At 38.1% G+C, this 21,294-nt stretch overlaps 1 protein-coding gene and 1 long non-coding RNA gene across 20 annotated transcripts in view; one reads left to right on the plus strand and one right to left on the minus strand.

The window, feature by feature from the left end:
- Positions 1–21,294, minus strand: part of CDKL3 (cyclin dependent kinase like 3) — a 126,228-nt gene that overhangs the window by 58,701 nt on the left and 46,233 nt on the right. For 5 of the 19 annotated variants that reach the window (XR_014838795.1, XR_014838796.1, XR_014838797.1 and 2 more), the window contains exons 7-13: positions 17,645–17,733; positions 11,939–12,092; positions 11,510–11,832; positions 10,308–10,401; positions 7,186–7,348; positions 6,282–6,379; positions 926–980 (exon numbers count right to left, since the gene is read on the minus strand). Coding sequence is in view for 10 of the 19 variants with exons in the window: in XM_085014597.1 (XP_084870723.1) it covers positions 926–980; positions 6,282–6,379; positions 7,186–7,348; positions 10,308–10,401; positions 11,510–11,832; positions 11,939–12,092; positions 17,645–17,733 (976 nt within the window). In the remaining 9 variants the exon portion in view is untranslated. Of the gene's footprint in view, positions 1–708; positions 981–3,213; positions 3,309–6,281; positions 6,380–7,185; positions 7,349–10,307; positions 10,402–11,509; positions 11,833–11,938; positions 12,093–17,644; positions 17,734–21,294 lie in introns of those variants that run through there. The other 14 variants (XM_085014601.1, XM_085014602.1, XM_085014603.1 and 11 more) reach the window with 6 other exon arrangements.
- The window catches only part of LOC146405754 (uncharacterized), a 38,411-nt gene continuing 26,727 nt past the window's right edge, over positions 9,611–21,294 (plus strand). The window contains exon 1 of the long non-coding RNA XR_014838807.1: positions 9,611–9,715. This is a non-coding gene — a long non-coding RNA (uncharacterized LOC146405754). The remainder of the gene's footprint in view (positions 9,716–21,294) is intronic.

Here is a 21,294-nt window from a genome sequence, read left to right on the forward strand (position 1 = left end):
ATTTAACATGTAAATAGCATATAATTTTCAGATACTTTATAAACATTATAAATGCTTTTATAGCTAACAGAACATGTTTTTAATCATGTAATGGTAATGAACAGGCTTTTGGGGTTTTTGTTTTTTTTTTTTTTTTTTTTTTTTTGGCTGTGCCCATGGCATGTGGAAGTTCCTGGGCCAGGGACTGAACCTGCAACTCAAGCTGCTACAGTGATAACATAGGACTCTTATCCCACTGCTCCATAGGGGAACTCCATGAACAGCTTTTTCAAAAATGTCAGATATAGGAGTTCCCGTCGTGGTTCAGCAGTAACAAACACAACTAGTAACTGTGAGGAAGTGGGTTCAATCCCTGGCCTTGCTCAGTGGGTTAAAGATCCGGCATTGCCGTGAGCTGTGGTATAGATCACAGATGTGGCTTAGATCCTGCATTGCTGTGACTGTGTATAGGCCAGCAGCTGCAGCTCTGATTTGACCTCTAGTCTGGGACGTTTCATATGCTGCATTTCCAGCTTTAAAAAGAAAAAAAAAAAAAAAAAAAAAGAGAGATATTTCATTGAGAACTCACTTGGAAGCCCGAGCATCCTAGGAAACAACTAACACTTAGGTTGTGTGACTATCAGAGGGCAGAGCTCAGTATAAATACAGTGTGTGTCATATGAGAGGCTGTCTTACCCACTCAGTGATTTATGGCAAGTAAAGAAGGAGGCAGAGAGGAGATGACTTTATCATTCCAAATCAAAGCAACACATCAACAGAATTCTTAGAAGAAAAAGAAAACTGAAGAGTTTGCCAACAAAGTTGCATGATGCTAATGCAGACAAACTGCTCTCTTAGCAGCTCATGTTACATTTCTATTGTATATAAAATTAAAAGAGAAGACTTGCCAAGCTGTATTTTTAGGATTTAAGAGAAAGGACACTACCAGAAAAAAATCTGCTCCTCTTCAAATTCTTCGCCTTACAATGGTCATCTTCATCCTAAAATTAGAAACCAAGCCAATAAGAACCAGGGATAAGAACATAAATATATGTTGCCAAAACCTTGACTGTATTAATGTTAAATTATAGGTGACAATATAGTCTATATTCTAGGTAAACTACTAAATGATAAACATGCTGGTCAAGTCAAAAGATTTGCCTCAATGCTTTGCTCAATTTTCATCCTTTTTTTTTTGCTTTTTAGGGCTGCACCTGTGGCATACGGAGGCTCCCAGGCTAGGGATCGAATCAGAGCTACAGCTGCTGGCCTACACTACAGCCGCAGCAATGCCAGAACCAAGCTGCATCTGCGACCTAAACCACAGCTCACTGCAATGCTGAATCCTTAAGCCACTGAGCCCCACGCACCTACAGACAACTAATCTATGACAAAGGAGGCAAGAATATACAATGGAGAAAGGACAGCTTGTTCAATAAGTGGTGCTGGGAAAACTGGACAGCCACATGGAAAAGAATGAAACTAGAACACTCCCTAACACCATACACAAAAATAAACTCCAAATGGACTAAAGACCTAGATATAAGGCCAGACACTATAAACCTCTTAGAGGAAAACATAGGTCAAACACTCTCTGACATAAATGACAGCAACATCTTCTCAGATCCACCTCTTAGAATATTGACAATAAAAACAAAAATAAGCAAATGGGACCTAATTAAACTTAAAAGTTTCTGCACAGCAAAGGAAACCCTAAACTGAACAAAAAGACAACCCACAGAATGGGAGAAAATCTTTGCAATGAATCATCTGACAAGGGATTCATCTCCAAAATTTATAAACACCTTCTGCAGCTCCATACCAAAAAAACAAACAACCCCATCAAAAAATGGGAAAAAGATCTAAACAGACAGTTCTCCAAAGAAGATATACACTTGGCCAAAACACACATGAAAAAGATGTTCAACATCACTCATTATTCGAGAAATGCAAATCAAAACCACTCTGAGGTACCACCTTACACCAGCCAGAATGGCCATCATCCAAAAGTCTACAAACAATAAGTGCTGGAGAGGGTGTGGAGAAAAAGGAACCCTACTACACTGTGGGTGGGATTGTAAACTGGTACAACCACTGTGGAAAGCAGTATGGAGATTCCTCAGAAAACTAAAAACAGAACTACCATTTGACCCAACAAGCCCACTCCTGGGCATCTATCCAGAGAAAACCATGACTCACAAAGACACATGTACTCCGATGTTCACTGAAGCACTATTTTCAATAGCCAAGACGTGGAAACAACCTAAACGTCCATCGACAGAGGAGTGGATCAAGAAGATGTGGTACATATACACAATGGAATATTACTCAGCCATTAAAAGGGACGAAATACTGGCATTTTTAGCAACATGGATGGACCTAGAAATTATCATGCTAAGTGAAATCAGCCATACAATGAGACACCAACATCAAACGCTTTCACTGTCATGTGGAATCTGAAAAAAGGACAGACTGAACTTCTTTGGAGAACAGATGCTGATTTACAGTCATTGAAAAACTTATGGTCTCTGGAGGAGACAGTTTGGGGGGTGGGGGGATGTGCTTGGGCTGTGAGATGGAAATCCAGTGAAATTGGATTGTTATGATCATTATACAACTACAGATGTGATACATTCATTTGAGAATTAAAAAAAAATTTTTTAAAAAAAGCCACTGAGTGAGGCCAGGGATGGAACCTGCAACCTCATGGTTACTAGTCGGATTCATTTCCGCTGCACCACATCGGGAACTCCTCAGTTTCCATCCTTTTAAACAACCTTCATGATATGTTTAAATGCTATTTCAGAATGTCCAGTGCAGAACCAAACCCATGTTTCATGTTTATCAAGGGTATTTGTTTGCTCAAAAATGTTTGGTGCTCCCAGACATTGGGACCCTACTTTATTACACATTTAGAAACTTTTCCATCTATAATTGTAAAGTTCTGAGCCAAAGCTAAGAATGACCAATAATCAAACATGACCAAGATAACAGGTCATTAAATAAAATTATATGACTTGACATAAGCTATAGTTTTATTAGGATGTACCAGTCAGGCAGTTTTTATAAATTAACGTTCAAATTAAGAAAAGATGAATAAAGATTAAGAAATTTAAAAACAAACTTAGGTGAGCAAATATATAACTACACAGGATTTACGATATATCTGAAGAATTCTCTAGTCAGCATTTTTGTGTATGTAATATTAATAAAAAGGAGCTTTTAAAACCATACAGTGATTCTGGGATTCCCAGAATTTTCAGCTGCTGCATTTTCTACTCTACATCTGGCAGGTTCTTCATCCTTTCAGCTTGTGCATTTCCTGTATTCTAAAAAGTAAATAGAAACAGGACCTTAATAGAGGAAATGTGAGTCTTTGGCCAAGGAAATACAGCCACAGTAAGTACTTGTACTTTGCACTTGGGGGTTATTTTATAAGGTACGAGGTGACTATTTAGCAAGATATTCCTCATTAGCATCATGAGACAAAACTGAAGGTGGCTTTTGTACAGACTCTTTTCTCTTATCTAACTCATTAGCAGTAATTAGGATTTCTCTCTTGGTCAAAGAGTCTATTCAATACATGTATATACTATTTCAGGATATGTTTAAGATGCCTGAAAACATTTCATGTACAACTTGGAAGTGCCTGGATCTGATTCAGTAATTCAAAAATAACTCAATGGCAGAAACAAGAATAGAACAATTATGGAGTTACCATGTGGCTCAGAGGGTTAAGAACCCAAAATAGTCTCTGTGAGGATGTGGGTTTAATCCTTGGCCTCACTCAGTGGGTTAAGTATCCAGTGTTGTGTTAAGCTGCCTGTAGGCTGCAAATGCAGCTCGCATCTGGTGTTGCTGTGGCTGTGGCATAGGCTAGCAGCTGCAGCTCTGATTTGACCCCATCCTGGGAACTTCCACATGCTACAGCTGCAGCCATAAAAAGAAAAAAAAGAATAGAACAAATAAGTTGCTATTCCTTTTCTGATTTTTTTTTTAAAAAAAGTCATATTTTCCAATTTTCTAAATTAATAAACTAAAAACTCAAAATTCAGGAAAATTTCTTATTCTGACATTAATTTATTATTTTATTTTTTTGTCTTTTTGCCTTTTGTAGGGCTGCACCTGTGGCATATGGAGGTTCCCAGGCTAGGGGTCAAATCGGAGCTGCAGCCGCTGGCCTATGCCAGAGCCACAGCAATGCAGGATCCAAGCCGAGTCTGCGACCCACACCACAGCTCACGGCAATGCCAGATCCTTAACCCACTGAGCAAGGCCAGGGATTGAACCGGCAACCTCATGGTTCCTAGTCGGATTCATTAACCGCTGAGTAACGACAGGAACTCCAATTCTGACATTAATTTATTAAAAGCATTTGGACCAGCCTTATTCACAATTTCAACTACTTGTCAGAACTATATTTGAATGATTAGTACAAATAAACTACATCCGTCACTGATGATTTCCGAATATTTCTATTAATTGCAATTGCACCTCTTTCAACATGACTCTTAAAATGATCATCTTTTCAGGAATTCTACACCATATGAACAAAAAGAGATTTTCCCTTCCTATTTACCTATGTATTTTTTAAATGACAGAATTATCTTAAGAGTTCCTTTCTTCCCTGCGTTAACATGTACTCTTAGTTCTGGGGCCTCTCATAGGACAGTAGGATAAACACATGTAGCACATTACTAGTCTGGCCAAACTCAAGAGCAAAGATTCATGTAATCATTCAAAAAATATACAAATGGTGCATTGTTCTACATGCTGTGGTATCAGTAAGTCACTCAGGTATAAAAGTTTAAAGCTACCTTATTATTTTTATAATGAACTAAAAGATGACAGATAATGCCTTTCTTATTCTATCTGGAAAATAGCTCTTTTCTGTAAAGTTGATTGTAGAGTTGTTAAAAAGTTTTAGGCCAAGAATAAGGCATAAGTTTCACTGTGAAAATATATCTAACAGTGTCTGATACCTCTTATCTGAATGTTGCAGAGACTCAATAGACCTAGTTAAAATGCCTTCTTACATAGTTTCAGGTCAAAGTTCCTATTTTTCTAATTTATTCAAATTCCCTTCATAAGTACGTGCTAATTTTATTATGAATAAAAATTTAATCAATTTTATTTAAAAAATAAGAAACTGAGATAAAGTTGATGACCTCACCGGTATGCAGGATAGAAGGCCATGCTCAAAATTTAATTCCGTGGGTGCTCAGTACAATCCCTTTCCCTTAAAAGAGTATCTTTAGGAGTTCCCGTCCTGGCCCAGGAGAAACGAATCCGACTGGGAACCATGAGGTTGCTGGTTCAATCCCTGGCCTCACTCAGTGAGTTAAGAATCTGGAGTTGCCGTGAACTGTGGTCACAGACTCAGATCTGGTGTGGCTGTGGCGTAGGCTGGCAGCTGTAGCTCGGATTAGACCTCTCGCCTGGGAACCTCCATATGCCGCAGGTATGGCCCTAAACAATAAAATAAAATAAAATAAAAGAGTGCCCTTTAGAGAGTATTCATTTAGATATTGATGACTTCAAGATTCCCAAACAAAATTCAAGATTATCTGATACTTAGCTGAGAGCAAATCTTTGTGAAAATAAAACAGCAGGTATAGAGCAGAGATGGGAATAACTTAGAGAAAAAAAAAAAAAAAGGAGGAAAAAGGCTAAAGACAAATACATATGTTCTGTGGCCAATATAACCCTACGTTGGTACCATTATTCCTTTCCTCTGGCATGATTTACCGCCAGGAAGTACACATAACACACACACAATTTTCCCTGGACACCGTATATTCAATAACTCAACATTCAAATGAGAGTTCATATTTATTACCTTAAAAAATCTTTTAAAAACCTGTAAGAGTTCCCTTTGTGGCTAAGCAGTTATGAACCCAACTAGTATCCATGAGAATTCGATCCCTGGCCTCGCTCAGCGGGTTAAGGATCCAGCATCGCTATGAGCTTCAGTGTAGGTTGCAGACACGTGTTGGATCCCGTGTTGCTGTGGCTATGGTGTAAGCCAGTGGCTATAGCTCCAGTTTGACCCCTAGCTTGGGAACCTTCATATGCCAAGGATGCAACCTTAAAAAGACAATAAATAAATGAACAAACAAACAAACCCCACAAACTTTTAGTAATTTGTTATTCTAGGAAAATATAGTTCTGTTTCTCAAGATCAAAGATTACAGAATTTTGAATTTTTATCTGACTTTCCAATAGTAATAACTAAAATTATATGTTAAGGGAAGGGTTCTAAATAGTATTACTTAGTAAAAGCTATAAACAAAAAGTTTTACCTCTTCTTTTTCTTGATATTGATCTGCATTAAGTAAAGTTGGTATTTTAGATGAATTAATTTTCTTTGATTCCTTCTTCAAAACTTTTATCTGTTTAACTTTTACAAAAATATATACAACAATGAAAATTTGTTATTCTTACTCTGAATTTTTCATTTTCAAGAATTTCAAATGGAAATTCTGGTATCCACTAAAGTCAGTTTCTCAGTTTATAATAAAGGACCTGAACCAATCATGATTTGTAATGGTAAAATGTGCCAATCATAAATGATTTGTCACATAATTTTACAGTTAACCAGGTATAAAAAGAAGATATTTATTTTAAAAATTCTGAATATAATTGTTAAGTGGATGAGTTGTACAGGTAGTATTTTCTTGCTATTATATTATCTTTTCACAAGGTGTCACTGTTCTTCAAAGAAACATAGTAACATTTACTCCGCAAAAAAAAAAAAAAAAAAAATGGGTTTCATTTATGAGCTCACCATATGTTATAAATCTTTCTCTACTAAATCCTTGGATGTCTGAAGCACAAATATTACTCCTGCTATTTTATGGGCTAATTATCACAGAAACAGGAAACTGATTTTACTCTACGTCATTTACTAGACAGAAAATATCTTCCTCAAATACTGCTCTAACATTTCAACAAAATTACGTTAATAAAATTTTTCCTTTTTAAAGTTTTCTTAACCTCTCTTTAAAATTATCTCCTTTAGGCCTTACCCCTTAGTTGCTACAGGAAAAAAAAAAAAAAACTGTCATCAGCTGAAAATACTTTGCATAGCAATATACTCCTTTTTGCTCCCCAAAATCACACTATAACATGTAAATTACATTACCAAAAAAGGTCTTGTAAAAGATTATGTCTGGAGATTTGTAAAGCTATGCAATAAATGTGTACCTTCCATTCCTTTCATCTCCTTTGACGGTATTATGAAAGGCAATTCTGGAAAATGGAATTCTTTCCTTTCAAATCTGGAAAAATTCAGCTTCCTTTTGTTTCCATTTGCCATTTGGTCACTTGGACCTGTTCGATCATTAAATGCACTCTTCTCCATTTGGCTCTAAAAAAAAACCAAATAAACAAGAGTTAATTTGAAGAAAGATGTGTAACTACTTATTGAATGACAAGTCTAGAATTGCTAGCCATTTGGATGGTATAAAATAGGCATAAAAATGACAATCTTTGCAGGATTATTTTAATAATTAAGAAGTATAAGAGTAGAGTTCTCGTCGTGGTGCAGTGGTTAACAAATCCTACTAGGAACCATGGGGTTTCGGGTTCAATCCCTGGCCTCGCTCAGTGGGTGAAGGACCCAGCATTGCCATGAGCTGTGGTGTAGGTTGTAGATGTGGCTCGGATCCAGTGTTGCTGTGGCTCTGGCGTAGGCTGGTGGCTACAGCTCCGATTCAACCCCTAGCCTGGGAACCTCCATATGCCGCAGGAATCGGCCCTAGAAAAGGCACAAAGACAAAAAAAATAAAATAAATTTATAAGAGAATACCATCAAATATATAAATAGATCAAATGGCAATAAAAATTTTGTAAACTTTTTTTTAGCATATTGGATATTCTGAGAAGAGTCCTTTTTTTTCTTTACTGCACCTATAGCATATGGAAGTTCCTGAGCTAGGGCTAGGGGCCAAATGAGAGCTGCAGCTGTGGCCTATGCCACAGCCACGGCAACATTGGATCCAAGCCAAATCTGCAACCTACCCCTGAGCCTGTGGCAATGCTGGATCCTTAATTCACTGAACGAGGTCAGGGATTGAAACTGCATCCTCGAAGAGACATCAGGTTCTTAACCCACTGAGCCATAATAGGAAACCACCCCTCTTCCAGAATAGTCTTGATCATGAGAACCACAATTTCAACTTTTATGTATTTATTTATTTTTCGCCATGGCATGCAGTCACTTCATGTGGGATCTCAGTTAACAGACCAGGGATTGAACCCAGGCTGCAGTGGTGAAAGTGCTAAATTCTAATCACTAAACCATCAGGGAATGCCCTTCAGCTTTTTAATTTTTGATCCTATTCATTCTGACTTTGGACAAATGGCTTCAGTTCATTTTATGAATAACTTATGTTTCTATCTACAAAATGATATGCTCTGAGGAGTTCCCAATGGGGCTCAGCAGGTTAAGAACCTGACATAGCTGACAAGAGGATGAGGGGTCGATCTCTGGCCTCACTCAGTGAGTTAAGGCATTGCCACAAGCCACAGTGTAGGTCTCAGATGTGGCTCAGATGTGGTGCTGCTGTGGCTATGGTGTAGGCCTGGAGCTGCAGCTGCCATTTGACCCCTGGCCCGGGGAATTTCCATATGCCGCAGGTGCAGTCAAAAAAAGAAAAAAACAAAAAACAAAAAAGACGTGCTCTGGACACTAGGAAAACCCAAAGGGAAAAATTACTTGTGAGCCCAGCATTCTGGAAAAACTTTTGTGTTACCTGTTTTTGCTCATTTAACCAGAGGTGACAGAAACTTTCCTAGGTTAATGAACACTTTCACAACCCAATGTGTAGTACCCCACTGTGTGGATATATTCTTAACGGAGATAACCCGTCACTTGCTCTTGGATGGATTTGTGTTGTTTTCAAGACTTTATTATTGCAAATAACACTTTCATTTTTTTTTTTTTTTCTTTTTAGGGCTGCACTAGCGGCACGTGGAGGTTCCCAGGCTAGGGAGTCTCATCAGAGCTATAGCTGCCGGCCTACGCCACAGCCACAGCCACAGCAATGCGGCATCTGAGCCGCATCTTCAACCTACACCACAGCCCATAGCAATGCTGGATCCTTAACCCACTGAGCGAGGCCAGGGATCGAACCCACAACCTCATGGTTCCTGGTTGGATTCGTTTCCGCTGTGCCACGATGGGAACTCCAACACTGTTTCGATTTTTAATTAACCTATTTTCCTATGTGAAAAAAAAGGAAATGGACTACATCGATTATTTTTTCCTTTTTTTTTTGGCCACACCTGCAGCATATGGAAGTGCCTGGGCCAGGGATCACGCTCATATCACGGCTGCAGCCCAAGCCATAGCAGTGACAATGCTGGATCCTGGCAGAGAAGTCACTACATTGATTATTTTATCTAGTGAGAAGTAAGAGGTATCTATTTGGCAACTGCTTTTTTTTGGGGGGGGGTAAGTTATTGAAAGCATAGATTCACAATGTAATAATTTCTGCTGTATAACAAAGATTCAGTGGCAATTTCTTTAATGTATAAAGATATTAAAATCATTTTTGGGAAGTAAAAAACCAGAAAGTCTTGTGACTCTTTTTTTTTTTTTTGGCCACACCCACAGCATGTGGAAGATCCCGGAGCTGCGTCACAGCAGTGACCCAAGCTGCTGCAGTGACTATGTTGGATCCTTAACCTGCTGTACCACAAGAGAACTCCAAAAGTCCTGTGACTTTTAAAGGTAAAACCTTAACTTTTTCCCCCAAAATCACACATTAAAGATTCAAAGCAAGTTATAAGAAACTAATTAAAATTATGAAATCACTAAGGAATAGATACTTTAAAAAAATCACTAAGGAAATGCTGACGTATTTTTTTTACCTCAGAGGGAAAATAAACTAATAGCAAAATTTTTTAGGAGTTCCCGTCGTGGCGCAGTGGTTAACGAATCCGACTAGGAACCATGAGGTTGGGGCTTCGGTCCCTGCCCTTGCTTAGTGGGTTGACGATCCGGCGTTGCCGTGAGCTGTGGTGTGGGTTGCAGACGCGGCTCGGATCCTGCATTGTTGTGGCTCTGGCGTAGGCTGGCAGCTACAGTTCCGATTGGACCCCTAGCCTGGGAACCTCCATATGCCTCGAGAGCGGCCCAAGAAATGGCAAAAAGACAAAAAAAAAAAAAAAAAAAAAAAAAAAAAGGAAAAAATTTTAAAATGTTAGGAAACAAAAGATTTTTAAAAAGTTAGAGCCCCATAGATAGAGAAAAGGACAAGAGGTGAGGGTGGGGTCGGGGATAATGTTGAGAGTATATTTTAATGATAAGCTTGTTGCCTTACTTGAGAGGGACCTGTATTCTCATGCTTGCTATTAGACATAACTTGTCCAACAAATTGTGAAGAAGTACGCCTCTTTTTTGCTCTTTCACTTAACCTATTATTCAAAAACAAATAAGAAGTTATTAGAACTCCCCGGAAGTGCTTCTGCTTTAGCTTCAATAATGGTAAGTTATTCCACAATAGTCTACTGTTGGAGCAATGAGCGCCGAAATGCAATGGTCAGTCTTTCAGCACTAATGGCTCTAAGTTAAAGAGGTGAAAACAGAGCAGAGCACACTCATTCATGGCTAACATCTGCGGTGACAACCATGTTGGAGGGTTACTCCAGCTGGCCTGCTTGGTCCCTTCTGTCTGTTCTGAACCTGGATTTCTTCACTACGGTTCATGAATTTCTGAGCTCTCTGACCAAGGCTAGTTTATAACTGTGGTTACTGTGATCATGGTTTGGTTCAGTCCAGAATGACTGTCCACTTGCTGTCTATAGCCTGTTGCACCTTTGGACTGAGACAGACATGTCCCCTTGCCACCTCGAGAGACCACTAAGCTTCACAGCTTATAACCCACACCAGTCTGCTAGGACTGGCTTAGGATATCAAACCTAACCTCCTTCCCCATGGAGAGTCATAGTTTCCTTAAATTTAGAACTAACCCTGATGCCTTGCTAGACAGACCCAAGCTATCCATCACAATACCTTTGATTAATCAATCAGATAAATGGGACCAGTCACTCAATCTAAATCTAAAATTTGTCCAATATGTTTGTTTTCTTCCCAAATATTTGACCTTGAAAAGCTCTTTGACTATACAAGATTATTTTCAATTATCCTTTCTCCATTTAGGCTATTTGCTATTGATATAAAAATAAAGCTTACTTTGTTACATGATGGCACATCAGCACCAAAACTGAGGTAATATTACATTTTTCTCTTCAAATGGGAAGTGATTTTTCTGAGGGTTTTTTTTTAAATCACGTTTTTCCAAACAGCATTAGTGAAACACTAAGCACATAGCCAAACAAAGTTAATTTCTTCTATAGCATTCATAACACACACTTAGTAATGGCCCATTGTATGATTACAATTTCAGTATACCTTCAAATTCAGTTTATATACAGACACTACAAACTTGATTCTTTGAAATCCATTATATAAGAACACTGTATTAGGTCCATTTCCTTCTGTTTCTTTTCTGTTAGAACCTACCTTGAATGAGAGTGGGAGGGATTTGAACTGGGATTTGAAGCCATCAAATTACTGCTGGTTAGATTGATGGGTGGCATCACCATACTACCTCCAGCATGTGGATCGTCTTTCATGCCCGTAGAGTTAGTGCTGGGATTGAGAGGATTTAGTGGATCACTGATGTTTGCATCTTGAGACACAGTGTGAGCAATTTCAACCGCATCCTGTTGACAATGTGCACCTTCATGCTCTGTCTTCTTTGGTTCTAAGACATCTCCTTTTCCTCCTCTAACTTTAATAACTCTCACTTTGATCTCCTTGGGCTTTTTCTCTTTTTCCACTTCCTGGAATAGATACATCCAAAATCTCAGTCAGGAGACTAGTTATTTTTACCATTAGAGTACTAAATATAATACAGTTATACTAGCTAATAAAAAGATCAGGTTTTACCTTTCCCCAAACTGAATTACTTAGCAGGGTATTGGTATAAATTGTTTTTCTTTCATCTTTCATAAGTTCATTTTCTTTAGAATTTCCTTTTGGCTTTATGAATGAGTTGACTTTTGCTTCTTGTAGCAATTTAGCTCTCAGTTCTGGTATGAATCTGATAAAGCAAGCAATATCCAATATTTTTATTTATGTAAATAAAATTTATCTTTAATTTTATTTTATTAGAACTTTTAATCAAGTAATTTACACTTGAGCTATAGCATAAACAAGTTTTCAGTAACGTATATCAAGAGAAGGCATAATAGAGGTTCCCATTGTGGCTCAGTGGTAACAAACCTGACTAGTATCCATAAAGATGTGGGTCTGACCCCTGGCCTTGCTCAGTGGGTTAAGAATCCAGCTTTGCCGTGAGCTGTGGTGTAGGTCAAAGACATGGCTCAGATCCCACATTGCTGTGGCTGTGGTGTAGGCCTACAGCTGTAGCTCTGATTTGATCCCTAACTTGGGAACCTTCATATGTGGTGGGTGCGGCCCTAGGAAGCAAAAAAAAAAAAGAGAGAGAGATGGTAAAATATTTACCTAATACAAATCGCTTCCTGTTAAAGATACCTCTTTCAAAAATTTTTCCATGGTAATTTACTATTAAATCTTTCACAAAATAGACTTATAGGAATTAATTCCTTTTGTGATGCAAAGATTACTTAATAAAGGTATTGCTTTTACTTTCGATAAATATACTATTCTTTCTTTGTGTGTGTGTGTGTCTATTTAGAGCCACACTCGCAGCATTTGGAGGTTCCCAGACTAGGGGCAGAATCAGAGCTACAGCTGTTGGTCTATACCATAGCCATGGCAATGCTGGATCCTTAACCCACCGAGTGAGGCTAGGGATCAACCTGCGTCCTTATGGATACTAGTCAGACTCATTTCTGCTGAGCCACGAAGGGAACTCCTATACTACTCTTTTTAAGGAAAACTTGGGCCACTTTTTGTGGCTCTTTAAAGTAACAGTATTTCCATGGGTTCAATCCTGGGAACTTCCACATCACATGCCAAGAGTGTGTCCAGAAAAAGAAGAAGACGTAAAGTAACTGTACTTAAAAGATGAACTAGTTTTCGGAATCTTACTCTGGACAAACACTTTCAGTAAAAAAAATGTAACAAAATACATCAATATTGAAGACTTTTTTTTTTTTTTTTTTTTTGGTTTCTAGGGCTGAACCCACCACATATGGAAGTTGGTTCCTAGGCTAGGTAGCTAATTGGAGCTACAGCTACTAGCCTACGCCACAGCTACACCAACCTGGGATCCGAGCTGAGTCTTTGACCTGCACCTCAGCTCACAGCAAAGTTAGATTCTTACCCAATGAGCAAGGCCAGGGATCGAACCTGCATCCTCATGGATACTGGTCAGATTAGTTACCACTGAGCCACGATGGGATCTCCGAAGTTTTGTTTTTTTTAATAGAAAATTCATTCACATGGCTCAAAATTCAAAAGGTTATACCACAAAGTCTCCTTCCTCATCCTCTCCCTGAGCTGCATTTTTTCCCTCCTTGAAGCAGTTCTGGCTGTCAGTTTTTGACTGAATGAGTTCTTCCCTAGAATTCTAGTAAAAGGTAGTAGGAAGAGAAGAAGTGTGATTAGTTTGACTGAATAAGAAAATGGCACACTTCTGTCAAAATTCCCTTGCATTGCAGAAGGTCCAAGAAAGGAAGAGGCCTCTTATCTAAGCAAACGTTCTTCCCCCAAACGTTTTCTGAGGGTTCTCTGATTGGAACTCAAGAACTTTCACCCTGTAGTAGTAAATTCCTATTATCTCAATACCCAACAGAAATCAGTCTATATAGAACTGATAGGAAGCCGCTTGTTTATTCAACAACTGACAGTTTTCATCAATGGCACTTTTAATACATCTTCTCATTTTCTGCTTCTTTTTGTGTGTGCGTGTGTGTCTTTTTATCTTTTCCAGGGCCGCACCCACAGCGTATGGAGGTTCCCAGGCTAGGGGGGTCTAATGGGAGCTGTAGCTGCCGGTCTATACCACAGCCACAGCAATTCGAGATCAGAGCTGAGTCTGCCACCTACACCACAGCTCACAACAATGCCAGATCCTAACCCACTGAGCGAAGCCAGGGATTGAACCCTCAACCTCATGGTTCCTAGTCGGATTCGTTAACCACTGAGTCGAGACAGGAACTCCTCAACTTTTTGCTTTAGATTAAAATTCCTGAAATGCCTCAAGTTCTAGTTACTCAAAGATTCTCCTCTCTTTACTTTTTTCTATTTCAGTCTATTTTCAGTGGAAGTCTTGGGACTTTTTATGCCTAATCTTAACTCCATCACATTTTTTTTGGCCTCACCCACAGCCTGGGAAGTTCTCAGGCCAAGGATCAAACCGGCGCCACAGCAGTGACAACAATGGATACTTAACATGCTGAGCTACCTGGTAACTCCAACTTCATCACATTATTAATTGATATTCATGTTTCTAACCTCACATCCAAAGCCAAACTGAATGGTTTTACAATTAATGGGAAAAATTTCCTGTTTAGTTCAAAGCCCAAATAGAAGATGGCATGTTTTTTTTTTTTCAAAGAAGCATGGCTATTTATGCGTCTGCATTGTCATTACATATTTTAGATACAATTAGGACACTGAAAAGATATAAGAGTAATGGTCCCTGCCTTCACGGAATTTTCAGTTTGGGATAGAATAAGACAACAGACATGGCAACAGAAAATAAATAAAGCAGAGGGAAAAAAAATCATCTGGGAAATGAATGCTAATTATATAAATCAGAGATATTATCAGAGAGGAAAAACTGGACTATTCTGAGTCAGAGATCTAATTAGGAACAAAGCTAAAAAATACTGATTATTTAATGTTATCTCTGGCCTCCAACGACAATTGCCTAGGACACAGTAACTGTGTAATGACCATTAGCTGCAAATATATTTTTATCATTAGAATTTTCACCATGACACCTATAAGTCTAGTCAATACCTATATATCTAGTCAATACAGAAACTCAGTTTATATATATACAAAATGATTTTTTTTTCCATTATAGCTGGTTTACAGCATTCTGTCAATTTTCTACTGTACAGCATGGTGACCCAGTTACACATACATGTATAAATTCTTTTTTCTCATACTATCATGCTCCATCATAAGTGAATAGACATAGTTTCCAGTGCTACACAGCAGGATCTCATTGCTAATCCATTCCAAAGGCAATAGTCTGCCTCTATTAACCCCAAGCTTCTAATCCATCCCATTCCCTTCCCCTCCCCCTTGGCAACCACATGTCTGTTCTCCAAGTTCATAAGTTTCTTTTCTGTGGAAAGGTTCACTTGTGTCATGTATTAGATTCCAGATATAAGTGAAATATCATACGGTATTTATTTTTCTCTTTCTGACTTACTTCACTCAGTATGAGTCTCTAGTTCCATCCATGTTGCTGCAAATGGCATGATTCTGTTCTTTTTTATGGCTGAGTAGTATTCCATTGTGTATATATACCATATCTTCCTAATCCAATCATCTGTTGATGGACATTTGGGTTGTTTCCATGTCTTGGCTATTGTGAATAGTGCTGCAATGAACATTCGGGTGTGTGTGTCTTTTTCAAGGAAAGTTTTGTCTGGATATATGCCCAAGAGTGGGATTGCTGGGTCATATGGTAGTTCTATGTATAGTTTTCTAAGGTACCTCCATACTGTTTTCCATAGTGGTTGTACCAGCTTACATTCCCACCAACAGTGCAGGAGGGGTCCCTTTTCTCCACACCCCCTCCAGCATTTTTTGTTTGTGGACTTATTAATGATGGCCATTCTGACTGGTGTGAGGTAGTATCTTGTGATAGTTTTGATTTGCATTTCTCTAATAATAAGCGATGTTGAGCATTTTTTCATGTGCTTGTTGGCCATCTGTATATCTTCCTTGGAGAAATGTCTATTCAGGTCTTTTGCCCATTTTTCAATTGGGTTGCTGACTTTTTTGCTGTTGAATTGTAGAAGTTGTTTGTATATTTTAGAGATTAAGCCCTTGTGGGTTGCACCTTTTGAAACTGTTTTCTCCCATTCTGTCAAGTTGTCTTTTTGGTTTTTTTTTTATGGTTCCTTTGCTGTGCCAGTTTGATTAGGTCCCATTGGTTTATTTTTGTTTTTATTTCTGTTGCTTTGGGAGACTGACCTGAGAAAACATTTGTAAGCTTGATGTCAGAGGATGTTTTGCCTATGTTCTTTTCCAGGAGTTTGATGGTGCCTTGTTTTATATTTAAGTCTTTAAGCCATTTTGAGTTTATTTTTGTGCATGGTGTGAGGGTGTGTTCTAGTTTCATTGATTTGCATGCAGCTGTCCAGGTTTCCCAACAACACTTGCTGAAAAGACTGTCTTTTTCCCATTTTATGTTCTTGCCTCCTTTGTCAAAGATTAATTGATCGCAGGTATCTGGGTTTACTTCTGGGTTCTCTATTCTGTTGCATTGGTCTGTCTGTTTTGATACCAGTACCATACCGTTTTGATGACTGTGGCTTTGTAATATTGCCTAAAATCTGGGAGAGTTATGCCACCTGCTTGGTTTTTGTTCCTCAGCACTGCTTTGGCAATTCTGGGTCTTCTGTCATCCCATATAAATTTTTAGATTGTTTGTTCTAGTTCTGTGAAAAATGTCATGGGTAATTTGATAGGGATTGCATTGAATCTGTAGATTGCTTTGGGTAGTATGACCATTTTTACAATATTAATTTTTCCAACCCAGGAGCATGGAATATCTTTGCGTTTCTTTATATCTTAATTTCCTTGATTAATGTTTTATAGTTTTCAGCATATAAGTCTTTTACCTCCTTGGTCAGGTGTATTCCCAGGTATTCGATTTTTTGGGGTGCAATTTCAAAAGGTATTATATTTTTGTATTCCTTTTCTAGTATTTCATTGTTAGTATGCAGAAATGCAACTGAATTCTGAAAGTTAACCTTATATCCTGCTACTTTGCTGAATTTATTGATCAGTTCAAGCAATTTTTAGGTTGAGTCCTTAGGGTTTTCTATTCATAGTATCATGTTATCTGCATACAGTGACAGTTTTACCTCTTCTCTTCCTATTTGGATGCCTTTTATTTCTTTTGTTTGATTGCTCTGGATAGGACTTCCAATACTATGTTGAATAACAGTGGTGAGTGGACATCCTTGTCTTCTTTCAGATTTTAGTGGGAAGGCTTTCAGCTTTTCTCCACTGAATATTATATTTGCTGTGGTTTGTCATAAATGGTTTTATTATGTTAAGGTATGTTCCCTCTACACCCACTTAGGTAAAAGTTTTTATCATGAATGGATGTTGGACTTTGTCAAATGCTTTTTCTGCATCTATTGAGATGATCATGTAATTTTTTACTTTTCTTTTGCTAATGTGGTGCATGACAATTGATTTGTGTGTGTTGAACCAACCTTGTGAACCTGGGATGAAGCCCACCTGGTCGTGGTATATAATCTTTTTTATATGTTGTGGGATTTGGTTGGCTAAAATTTTGTTGAGAATTTTTGCGTCTATATTCATCAAAGATATTGGCCTATAGTATTCTCAGTAAGTTTTGTTAAGCTGAATTTTTCTGTTGTATAACATTAAATTATGTAGCAATTCTCGTGCTAGTAAAATTTCTTTTTGCAAAACACTAAAAAGTCCACACTCACTCAAGATGCTTACTTTTCAATAAATCCATCTCTGGTAAAATACTCATGATGCAAAAGATCAGTAGTTGATATCCTCTCATCAGGATCAATTTGTAAACAAGCCTGGAAAAGGTAAAATTATACTAATGTTAAACAAGCTCTTAAATGGGCCTTCATAAGGTAAATCTTAACGTTATTTCACAAACACAGGTGTAATTAATTACTCAGAGCTAAAAGAGTCCTTGAAAATGTGGAATTAGACCTCAGGAATTTTTGAAAGTGAGTTCTGATCATTTATTTCCCTAAGAAATTTGTACTTGTAAAGAATTATTACAGAATAAACGTCCTATGATTTTACCCAAAACACAAGTCAATTTTTTTCTGCTAGAATTAGTAGGAATTAATTAGCTCATTTTGACCATCTTATCAGCCCTGTAAGGTAGACAGTTCATGGATTATCATTTCATTTTATAGAGGTAGAAGCATAATTAGTGACTTGCAAAACTAGATTTTTTTTTGCTTTTCAGGGCCACACCTTCTGTGACATACGGAAGTTCCCAGCCTCTGATTCCAGTGGTAAAATCAGAGCTACAGCTGCAGACTTACACCACAACCATAGCAACACTGGATTCGAGCCATATCTGTGACCTACACCGCAGCTCACAGCAATGATACTTTAACCCATCAAGTGAGGCCAAGGATCAAACCCACATCCTCATCAATACTAGTCAGGTTTGTTTCCACTGAGTTACAGCAAGAACTCCCCCAAACTAGAATTTTAACTCATATTGTCTGATTCCTAATCCAGTGTTTTCTGCGGCATAAAACAATTTCACAAATGTTTAAGCCCCCAAATCTTTCAATAATCTATAAGAAAAGCTCTTTTCTGTTTCCCTAACTTTGAAGTATTTCAACTGAGAACAAAAAAAAAGCCCAGTAAAACAAAAAAAGACAAGGCCAGGAAGAGGTTGGGATAATTAGTTGCACATAATGAATCCATATAAAATTAAATAATAATTATAAATAGAACACATCTTTTTTATGCCTTTTTTTCTTTTTGGGTGCTCTTGTGGCATTCACAAGTTCCCAGACCAAGGATCAAACCCATACCACAGCAGTAACCAGAGCCACAGCAGGGACAAGGCTGGATTCTTAACCCATTGTGCCACAAGAAAACTCCAGAACACAGTTCTTTAATCAAAATATTAAAGACAGAATTTAAAAGCCATTTGCTGGAGTTCCCATCATGGCTCAGTGGAAATGAATCTGACTAGAATCTATGAAGACGCAGGTTCAATACCTGGCCTCAGTCAGTGGGTTAAGGATTCAACATTGCTGTGACCTGCGGGGTAGGTCGTAGATGTGGCTCGGATCTAGCACTGCTGTGGCTGTGGCGTAGGCCAGTGGCTACAGTTCCGATTCGACCCCTAGCCTGGGAACCTCCATATGCTGTGGGTGTAGCCCTAAAAAGACAAAAAAAAAAAAAAGTCATTTGCTTTATAATTTTAATTCTTCCTCTAAAAGAAGGCAAAACATACTAATAATGTGCAACTTTTATTTATGCTTACTGTATGCCATATAACACCCTCTCAAGTCTTTTCCTATTACTTGACCTCAACAACAACCCTACAAGGTAGGTAATATTACTATCCTCATTGTACAGATGACGTGATCAAGGGCCAGAGAGGAAAAGTAATTTATCTAAGATCTCATAAGTAGAAAAGGTAGAGTTAAAATCCAGAATATCCAAAGTAATCACGTCATGTTACATTTTTGTTTATTTCAAAAGCTGTATGTTTAAACAGACTCACAGAAAAAGCTGTAAAGGTCTGCTACATAACAATGTGAATACAGTTAGCAATGCTATACTGTACAGTTTAAAATTTGGTAAGAGAATAGATTTTATGTTTTTGTTTGTTTTTTGGGTTTTTGTTTTTGTTTTTGCTTTTTAGGGCCACACCCACAGCACATGGAGGCTCCCAGGCTAGGGGTCCAATTGGAGCTACAGCTGCTGGCCTACACTACAGGACTAGCAACATCAAATCCGAGCCCCATCTGTGACCTATACTACAGCTCATGGCAACACTGGATCCTTAACCCACTGAGTGAGGCCAGGGATCGAACCTGCAACCTCATGGTTCCTAGTCAGATTCGTTAACCACTGAGCCACGACAGGAATTCCTCCTGTGTTGTGATTTTTTTAAAATGACTCACAAAATAAAAGTGAGTCCATTATTTTATGATTTGAGAATAATCGGATCCTTAAAACTGCAACTAGCTATAAATATGTGCTTATTTTAAACATAGTAGTAATCCATCAACAAAAGTTAGGAAGAAAAATGCTAAAAGATCATAGCCTATTAGAAGAAGATAAATATTCCTTTTGCGAATAATATAATTCAGAAAATTTAATATGTGCCCAGCTGGGAAAATGTAAAATATAATCTTTGAGAAACAGACAGGCAGTTTTCCAAAAGATATAAAAACATACATCCACCCAAAGACGTATAAGTGAATGTTAACAGCAATTTTATTTGTGATAGCCAAAAGAGAGGAAACAACCCCAATCAGAGGAACAGAGTAAAAACTGTGATATAGCCACACAATGGACCACTACTCAGCGTTAAAAAGGAACAAACTACTGATACACACAAAAACATAAACTGAGTCTCTATGATGCTGAGTTAAAGAAGCCACACATAAAGAGCTGTGATTCCATTTATATATTATTCTAAAAAACATAAACTATAGCAACAGAAAGTAAATCAATGGCTGCCTGAGAACAGGAATGAAGGGAAAGGTGGATTACAGAGTACATGAGGACATTTTGGGGAGTGATGGAAATGTTAGATATTGTGACTGCAGTGGTGGCTTCACAGGTGTATACATCTATCAAAATTCATCAAATTGTACATTTAAAGTACATGTAGTTTTCTGTACAAAAATTATAACACAATAGAGTTGTTTAAAATTTTTAAATCTATGAAGGAGTCCCTGCTGTGGTGCAATGAGATCCACAGCATCTTGGGAGAGCTGGGACGCAGGTTCAATCCCTGGCTCCGCACAGTGGGTTAAGGATCCAGCACTGCAGGAGCTGTGGCCTGGGTCAAGACTGTGGCTCAGATCTGATCCCTGGCCTGGGAAATTCATGTGGGGAAAATAAAAATGAAAAAAAATTTTTTTCAATATAGGAAAAAAATACATGCTCTACCCTTGATATTAAGATGTATTTCTTTCTTTTTAGGGCCAAACCCACTGCATAAGGAAGTTCCTGGGCTAGGGGCTGAATCAGAGCTGCAGCTACCAGCCTACACCGCAGCCACAGCAACACGAGATGCAAGCCACCTCTGCGAACTACACCCCAGCTTGTGGCAATGCCAGATCCTTAACACACTGAAAGAGGTCAGGGATAGAACCTGCACCTTCATGGACACTATGTCAGGTGCTTAACCTGCCTGAGCCACAACGGGAACTTCTAAGATGTATTTTACAGTTACAATAATCAATAAAAATTGTACTTGTACTAGAATAGAGAGAAATCAGTGAAATAGAACAAGACCCACGCATGTATAAGGATTTTGTATATAATAAATGTGGATTTCCAAATCACTGGATTATTAAAGTTGACAAAGAAAATTTACAACATATACAACAGACAATATACTTATTATTTTGAAAATCAAT

This window comes from Sus scrofa, chromosome 2, assembly GCF_054392235.1.
Source record: "Sus scrofa isolate SSC_HxYL_T2T_F1_AM1 chromosome 2, Sscrofa_HxYL_maternal_Yorkshire_Landrace_v2.0, whole genome shotgun sequence".
Lineage (NCBI taxonomy): Eukaryota > Metazoa > Chordata > Mammalia > Artiodactyla > Suidae > Sus > Sus scrofa.